General features: G+C 39.6%; 2 protein-coding genes across 4 annotated transcripts; one reads left to right on the forward strand and one right to left on the reverse strand.

Moving 5' to 3' along the window:
* Positions 1-686: 686 nt before the first annotated feature.
* LOC121943137 lies at positions 687-3,680 on the reverse strand. 3 transcript variants are annotated; one of them, XM_042486566.1, is made up of 4 exons: positions 3,618-3,680; positions 2,128-2,376; positions 1,742-1,948; positions 687-1,647 (listed from the first exon to the last, which is right to left on the reverse strand). In XM_042486566.1, the coding sequence occupies exons 2-4, from the start codon at positions 2,350-2,352 to the stop codon at positions 811-813; spliced, it is 1,269 nt and encodes a 422-aa protein (XP_042342500.1). In that variant the 5' UTR covers positions 2,353-2,376; positions 3,618-3,680; the 3' UTR covers positions 687-810. The 3 variants fall into 3 exon arrangements, with proteins under 3 accessions (XP_042342500.1, XP_042342502.1, XP_042342501.1); XM_042486568.1 differs by lacking the exon at positions 3,618-3,680 and adding an exon at positions 3,008-3,025 and having other exon boundaries at positions 687-1,644; XM_042486567.1 differs by lacking the exon at positions 3,618-3,680 and adding an exon at positions 3,008-3,025.
* LOC121943142 (WD repeat-containing protein 54-like) lies at positions 3,102-7,909 on the forward strand. Its single transcript, XM_042486576.1, has 10 exons — positions 3,102-3,125; positions 3,473-3,747; positions 4,385-4,447; positions 4,641-4,707; positions 5,969-6,025; positions 6,110-6,237; positions 6,483-6,583; positions 6,877-7,039; positions 7,269-7,343; positions 7,451-7,909. Exons 2-10 carry the CDS (start codon positions 3,523-3,525, stop codon positions 7,580-7,582), a joined length of 1,011 nt encoding a protein of 336 aa, XP_042342510.1. The 5' UTR covers positions 3,102-3,125; positions 3,473-3,522; the 3' UTR covers positions 7,583-7,909.
* The last annotated feature ends 532 nt before the right edge of the window (positions 7,910-8,441 follow it).

Below are 8,441 nucleotides of genomic sequence, written 5' to 3' on the forward strand. Positions count from 1 at the left end.
TTAAGACTGGCCCCTCATTCTGTCTCTCTCTCTGCATCACCATATACCATTTTGGTTTGGTTGCCTTATTTGTTTTGCATTTATAAAACCATACATACATTGCACATTACAAACACCACTGATATACAGACTGCAGATTCATTTACCATCCCTTTGTTGCTAAGTTTCAAACAAAAATATTGTCTAAATTGTTGTAATCTTGTGTGATCTCCTTCTTCGTCCAGCTCACTGAGCCTGGGCTGTGACACAGTATAGTGTGACCTTTTATTAAAAGTCACAGCTGTTTACTTCCTGTCAACGCTACAGTAACATTACCTTCCCCTCCAACGTTAGCGATATAGGTGCATTTTCACTTTTATGTTAGTAAATGCTACTTTACTTTCCCCAGTTAGCTCTGCGCACACTGTAATAACCTTTCATATTTGAATATTCTGTTACTGATCATTTTGATCATCACCTCAATCACAGGGAGCTGCTCCAGCTGCAACTGGCACATTCTGCAGCACACAGCATAATTCCATACACCAATTCAATTTCAGTAACCACTATTATTGGGATATATCATTTGCCTTTTCTTGTATTTTTGTCTCATGCTATTTTGGTGTGTCTGATAATTGGATACATTACAATTTTGTCAATTTTTTGTCTATACCACAAAAAGCACGATATAAACAGAAAGCACGGGGATCTGAAAGTGTTTTAATAGATTATGAGGCCCCATCTTGTAAAATGGCCATGTGTTAACATATAGCTCATTCTGCTCTAAATACAACCACAGACATGTGCGGTCCTTAAATTGTACAAACTCTTCTAGCTCTTGGATTGAAAGAATGGGGTGACCTGAGGTGGTGGACCTGCAGTAACTTGATCCACGGAGAACAGCGGCACAGCTGCATCACTTTGTATCTGCTTCAGATTGATAGATTTTGTTAGAGGGTTACATTTCAGAGGGCTCATTTCAACTGCCTGGGGATCCAGGAGAGACACACCCTTGGCCAACTCCATCGTGTCCAGCCTCAGAGGCCCAGAGGACACAATCCTTTCCTTGCTATGTCTAGGAGAAGACAATTTCTTCAGCCAGACATCTGCCTCATTTCTCCCCTGAAACTTTACCGGCTGATCTTTGGAGCTGGTTAGTTGCTTCAGTGAGGTTACTGTCCACTCAGCTTGCTGCTTGTTAAATTTATCTAGTTTGGAAAGTCCACTTGGTTTCTTGGAGTTGGGTTTTGCGTAGTTGTTATCCACAATGTCGTACTGAGGAAAGATGCAGTGTCGAGGCAGGCAGGAGTGATCAAGCTTTGGTAAGCCTTGGTAGTTCTCACGCTGATATGATGATCCTGCTTTATGGTTATAAACAGAATGTGTCCGATCTTTACCTTCCACCTCATTATTTTTTTCTTCTGAACAGGGCTGGGGAGGCAGTAATTTGCTTGGAACAGGCTTGAAATGTACATTAACGCGGCGCTTTTTCTTTAGATCAGTTTTTGGTAGTCGGGGAGGACTAGGAACTTGAAAGCACTGGTAACTGACAGGCCTCCTGGGACTTGTTCCCTTTTCAGATTGCTTTGGAGAGCTGTTTCTTTGGGCTATAACATGACATTGCTGGTTGACTTGTGGCTCTGTTTTCACTGGAACATCAGCCCCCTGCTGGGTAGAAATAGAATTTAGATTTAGCTGAGCTGTAGAAATGGATACAGATAATCTCTGGGTTGAAATTTGAAGAGAGTACTGTAGTGCGTACCTGTCTTGAGATGGAGTGAGGTCGAGGGGGAGCATTTACAACAGGTACACATCCTTGAACCCAGGGGTCAGAAATTGCTGGCAGAGGCTCAGAGTCTTCTGTTTTAGATATTTCATCTGTTGCTTCTCCTTCATCTGGGCACAAGATTTGCTGTTCTATAGTCTGTGTGAGGTAGCTCTTGGCCCAGGATGCAGAGAAAGGTGCTATCTTAAGGACAAACACAATCAACATGATGGATGTTATATGTACAAACACTATGTGTGGTTAAAATTGGTTACAGGAAGAAAAATAGATGCACTGGTCTCTCCATGAGTGTCAATCAGTAACATTATGTTCAAATTTCAGTGAAATCAAAACAGAAAGCTTATGTGCCTTTTTAGTTTTACCTGTCTTTCAATGTACACTTTAAAACAGCCCTCCATGACCATGCTCAGCAGGTCCTCCATGATCTCCCCCACTGCCTCATCTGCATCCTCTTGGATCAACATGTCCCTCCACTGGGCTTGAGTTAAGCGACCAGGTACAATATCTTCCACTTCCAGGTCCTGTGTTGGAGGTGTAGTCACTTGGACAGACGACGCACGTCTTTGCTTGGTTGCAGAGCGGGGCATCTTGGTTTAGAGGCAGATGTGAAGCTTGATAGAAAAAACAAAACATTTTGATTGTAAGATTATATATTATGATATATGATATATAAAATGAGAGAAAAATGTCCAGAAAACTATATTTAAAATAGACATTATAATAATAATGCATTTATATTTTATGTAGTCTTTTAATTGCGTATTTAAAATTATGATACAGAAAGAAAAGGGGCTACAGCTATTTTTCTCAGGTTTCAAAGGTTTGACTTAGTAATTTTAGTGCAGTGTATGCATAACATTTTCCACTTGACGTAACGTTAGGTTACTTATTTTTGTGAGATGTAAAATCCCAACCTTCCAGTTCATATCATCATTAAACAGCATTTTAATAAAATGTCATGTTAGACATGTCGACCATATTCATAGGATATTGTTTATTTTATTTTAATTAAAACGAGTCTTATAGTCTATTAACAAGCGAGCTAAAGTTAATTTTGTCAGTTAGTTAACGTTTGATAGATACACATTACTTGGTGTAACTGTGTATACATGTATATATCATTTCACTTTAGATAAGTTCATTGTAGGTAAACGGTTAACATTCGACAGCAACACTACCGTGTACAGGCTGCTTCTTAACAATAATCAATTATATAAGATATTTAACTGTTTACAACCTTACCACACACTCCTCTTTGTGCCCTTTTTTGTGTAGTCTATGGTTGCTCAGCAACCGAGGGCGCAATGATGACGTATTACGTAGAGGCGGCGTTGTCTCTATGGCTGCGGACGACGCGGAGGTAATCCTGTTGCTAACAAGAGCTAGAAAATGCTTATTTAACATTGACTTTATAAGTAATGATCGATTGTGACAGCGTCACTGGCTGCAGGACCTATCGTTGTGTAATCTGAAGCAATATTTCATGCGATTTGTCACAGAAAAGTAACGTCGGGCTCTTTTATTTACGCTGCAATTGGCTTCTCGCTAACATACCTGGGTTAGCTTGCTGCTAATGCTAAGCACCTAGCGTTGCCAATTGCTGTCAAATGATGGACGCCCATGCGATTTCTTAATGAAGTTGCCAGTCCTATTTATCCAGACTGTAATTGCTGTTAGTGATATCTTCTTCTTTTATATTGTTACCAGATAGCCCACCGTCGTTTAAACAAACTGCGCTGCAAACAGAAGACAGCTCGATGTATCACAAAGAGAAGAGCATCCAGATCAAAAACAGCGCCTCGGCGCTGTACAACAACCTCGGCGTGCTACGCATCGCCCCCCGGCGCCTCACCTACTTCACAGTGGTCCATGCTAACGTGGTCAACATGGTCAGCGCGTCCTGGGACGGTCTCAACTATTCCCACCGTCAGCTGCAGTCCAAGGAGCCCAATGTCGTCACAAGCACATCGTTAATCATGCAGGTCAGGCCACAGAGCGACTTGAGCGCCTTGTTCTTGACATCTCCCTTTGCTGTTGTACACAGTGAGCAGCAGGTGGGACAGTGAGTCAGTGTGGTTTTTGAGGAACTTATACACGTCTCAACTCCCAACATTGACTTTGATTTGAGAATGTATGTATTCAGATCAGATAAACACTGTAGGAATCGATGGTTCTACATAGCGTCCCAGTTTTAGGGGACAGAAAATACAAACGTATCAATTGTCTTTGTGCATTTAGTATCAGTGCCCTGCTGTAATATCAAAAATTTGGGGGACTATATGAATAAAAAATGCTGCAAATCCTGCTCTGTTCCCCAATATGGATGCAAACGCCCTCAAACACTTTTAATTCAATTTAATTCAGTTTAATTCAATTCAAAACTTTATTAAGGACTCAGCTCATAGAGAAATCCATAAAACAAGATAATATCAACACAGTAAAATGAAAAGGGGATATGTTGAATGCAAGCACATAGTCACTGTTTAATTTCCAGTCCGGTGCACTTGAGTGCATCTCTAAACAAAGAAAAAAAGACCACTATATGTATACTATATCATACTGCATATGCTTTTGGCTATGACATAAAAATAAACGAAATCCTGTGTTTTCTTGTAACAGGCTGCATTTTGTCCTCTGCCTTCTCGTGATCTGCTGGTGGTGACCTCACAGAAAGGCATCCAGGTGAGTTTTTGTGTGTTTCTGCTCTTCTCTGCTGTCATTGGGAGTCACTACATTTGGGTGAGGCACTGCTACTTGTGAACTTATAGTCGGTGGCGTTTTATATTTGTGTCATGTTTTTTATATATGACCCCAAACAAATGTATTAATGTGTGTTTTTGCAGCCTTTTACTTTCATATAAATCCATTGTTTTAGATGTATGAATCTGATGGCTCCATCATGGTGTACTGGCATGCACTGGATACTCCGGAAACAGCCACAGGTAAACTTACATATAAACTATAGATTTTCTATACCTATATTTGCCTCTGTGCACACTATTTTTTCTCGCTCTTAACAACGCTTTAATTATTGTAACTGCATGTTTCTTTGTTTTATTTTAATGCACTTTGTGAAGCTGCGGTATGAAGTGTGAATTGAAGGGGCGATGAGAATCATGGGCTATTGTTTGTCCGAGGAGTATGATTGTTCTGTGGTTCAAGTCTGAGAGGTTAGGTGTAGGGGAGTGGATGATTTTGGAGGCAGTGTGTGTAATCCAGTGACAGACTGTGCTGCTGCAACAGAGCATGCGCCATAAATGTTTATTATTATTATTATTAGTAGTAATAGTTATAATTAGTAGTAGTAGTAGTAGTAGTAGTAGTAGTAGTAGTATCAGTAGTTATAGTAGTAGTAGTAGTAGTAGTATCATTATTATCATAGGCACTAAAAGATTGACCTGTTAAGTTATTTGCATGAAAACCATAAAGATAGAGATTATATGATGCAATACAATAACATATAATTTGGTGAAATATGATACAATAGAATATGACACAAGTATACTTTGCTGTTCCTGGAAATGTTTCAGTGTAGTTTAATCCATCCTCATAATGCAAACATAATTAAGAACATCAGTAGGAGGACTTGATTATTATAATGAAATGAACAATTTTCAATGAATGAATGAATCAATCAATCAATCATTTATTTGTCATCCACACCTACACTGTTGTATCCACACAATCACAAATGGCAGTGAAGACACTGTACACATGAACAAGTTGTTTCTGCTTTGTTTGGTTTGCACTTAGGGACTTCAGCTTTTATACTGAGATGATTGATCAATCAACACCACTTTCAGGTTTATAACAAAAACAAGTCACACTGTGAGGTGAAGGCAACAATAAAACTTCAGCTACAATAGGTATCAGCTGTTGGCATGTGAGAGAGGGCCTATTTACAGGTCATTCCTCTGTCCTTCCCCTCTCTGCCTGAGACTTGCTGAGTTGATTGAAGATAAGCTTCAGCTGGTTCTCCCCATGATTGCTGCATGTGGCAGGGGACATACTGATCAGCCACCACAATCCCCCGCTGGCATCTGTTTCTACAGGGCTGTTGTTCCTTGCTCTGGCTCCATCTCCTGGTGTCTGTTGATCCAAGGGGTGGTGAAACACCACATGTTCTTATTATGTTTGTGCAGTCATACATGTCACCAAATGTATTTTTATACCAAATACCCACAAAACGTATCTGTGTCTCAGCTCAGGCCGTGTTTGCTCGTGGGATATCGGCAGTGATGGAGAGTTATATATGTGTGGGTAAGTGCTAAGTGAAATATCTATACTGGTATTCAAAAGACAGGACAAAACTTAATAGGCCACCATCTCTTTCCCTTTCTTTAGGCGTTTCATCTGGTGCAATTCTAGTGTTTGATGTTCCCAGTAAAGGCAGTAATATTACCCTGTCTGAGGTCCTGGAGGAACACAAGGAGTCCATCACTGACATTGCTTCAGAGTGCTCTGGCAGCCAGGTATAACGTTTGTGTGTGTGTGTGTGTGTGTGTGTGTGTGTGTGTGTGTGTGTGTGTTTGTGTGTTTGTGCTTGTTTATTGTCTGCATTCTGCCTATGTGAACCTTTGTTGATGTGAGATATTTGCTTTACCTTTTCCAATAATGACAGACATACATAAATAAATTACGACTTTATGCAATACTTCGAGGAACTAAAACCAGTTCCATAATCCCTTCCACTCTGTTGTGGTCTCTCTCCCTTCAGGAGTGCATAGCTGATCTGGTCAGTGCAGATGATGGGGGCAATCTGTGTGTGTGGAAGTCAGGGGAGGAATTTCAGCTACTCAACAACATCCCTGGCTTTGAGTAAGACGTTGATTGCATTTTAGTTTTGTCATGTTTGGTATGCAATGTGGTCTCAAATAAAGTGACCTGCACTAAAACTCCATCATCATCACTCCTCTTCTGCTCTTACTTTCCTCTCTATCTCTCTCCCTTTTCCAAGCATTGTTGCACTTATCGACATCTACATTATGTTCTTTTCCACTGTCCTTGTTTTTTTTCTTCCTTTTCCCTCATCGCTCTAATCTGATTCCCATTATCTTTTTTCCCTTAATTTCCCGATGGCAATCATCCTCCATCTTCCTCTCTGCCCTTAGTATGAGCTGCTCATCTGTCAAGCTGTGGAAAGGTACAGTGGTGGCAGGTTACGGCACAGGCCAGATTCGTCTTTATGAGGCAGTGACGGGAATCCTGCATGCTGAGGTTAACGCCCATGCTCGCTGGATATACTCACTAGACATTGCTCCTTTTTCTGGGCTGGTAAGCTGAGTAAACGTAATGAGTCAAAGAAAAAAAATTATTTTATTTGCATTTATTATTTAAAATGGCAAACAGAAAACAATAGGAATCGATTCATACATTTTCTACTTTAGCACAATAACTACTTAAATTGTTAAGTTTATTTAGCTCAAAGCATGTTTGAGAAGTTTTTGGTTATTTTTATTACATTTTACTTATGTCATGCGTCTTGATTTTACTTCTGCTTTAGCTTTTGTCTGCTGCTGAGGACTCTCTAGTCAGGGTGTGGCACCTGACGCTGACCCCAGAGACCAACACTGTTGAGGTAACTGGTCTTAAATCAGAACACAGCACAATGTACCCTTGGGTTTAATTCATATTAGGTAAGATTATATACGACCCTGATGGCATGTTTTCCTCATTTGCTTTTAGGTTGCCCATTTGCACAATGAGTGTGTGACAGATACACAGATCTGTGGCGCCAAGTTCTGTGACGGTGATGGTTATGCCTTTGCAGTGACAGGCTATGATCTGAGTGAGATTATCCGTTACACCCAAACGTAGGACTTCGCTCTAATTGAAGCTAAGGATATGAATATGAACTTGGCAAATTTGATTGTGGAAGGATAACAAGAGGGAACACAGAAAAGAGATTATTTAATATAATCTTGTGTCATGGCATTTCTGTCTCTATGTCTACAAGGGTAAAAGGAGATTAGCATATTACAAGATAATGCAAAAGTAATGTGTTAAAGTTTCTGTAAATATTTCAAGTACAACCCTTTACATGTATGTGAATGTAGCTTTAAAAAGTAATAAAATAGTCTATTATTGTTACAAAGATAATTATTGTTTGAAGCAACTGTACCAGTAAACATTTTTGTAGAGAAAGCTCTTGTGTGTGGATTTTAATTTTGCACTTTACAAATGGACCAATAGATGGAGCCGTGGGTCAAATGTTCTTGAACAGGACACTAACAGTGTAGTGCAAAGAGATTTCAGTGGAGGACAGGGTGAAGCTGCACAAAAGGTTACTAACTGAAGACTGACTATTTCAGAAACTCCACATTGTGATTGGATATGGTTTGCAGACCACAAGACACTCATGCCAACCAGTTATTATGATCTGAAAGGGAGTTCATAAACATGTTCTTTTCATTGTATTAGCTTATTTCTTGAAGTCCTCCTTTGCATCATCTTGCTCATGTCCACAAGTCTAACATTACAGACTTTAGTTTATAGTTAGATATTTATTTTTATGTATTTTGTTTTTATTACAATTGCTTTTATAGTTTAAGACATATACATCTGAGGTAAATGTGTTTTTTTCCCCAACTGTTTCTTTGATGTCTATGATGTACTTGTTATCCATGCTTATTGGTTATGCTTCTTTTCAGTTTAAAGGCATTTCAATGTGGTAAAT

The sequence above is a fragment of the Plectropomus leopardus genome, chromosome 5 (assembly GCF_008729295.1).
Source record: "Plectropomus leopardus isolate mb chromosome 5, YSFRI_Pleo_2.0, whole genome shotgun sequence".
NCBI classification, from domain to species: Eukaryota; Metazoa; Chordata; class Actinopteri; order Perciformes; family Serranidae; genus Plectropomus; species Plectropomus leopardus.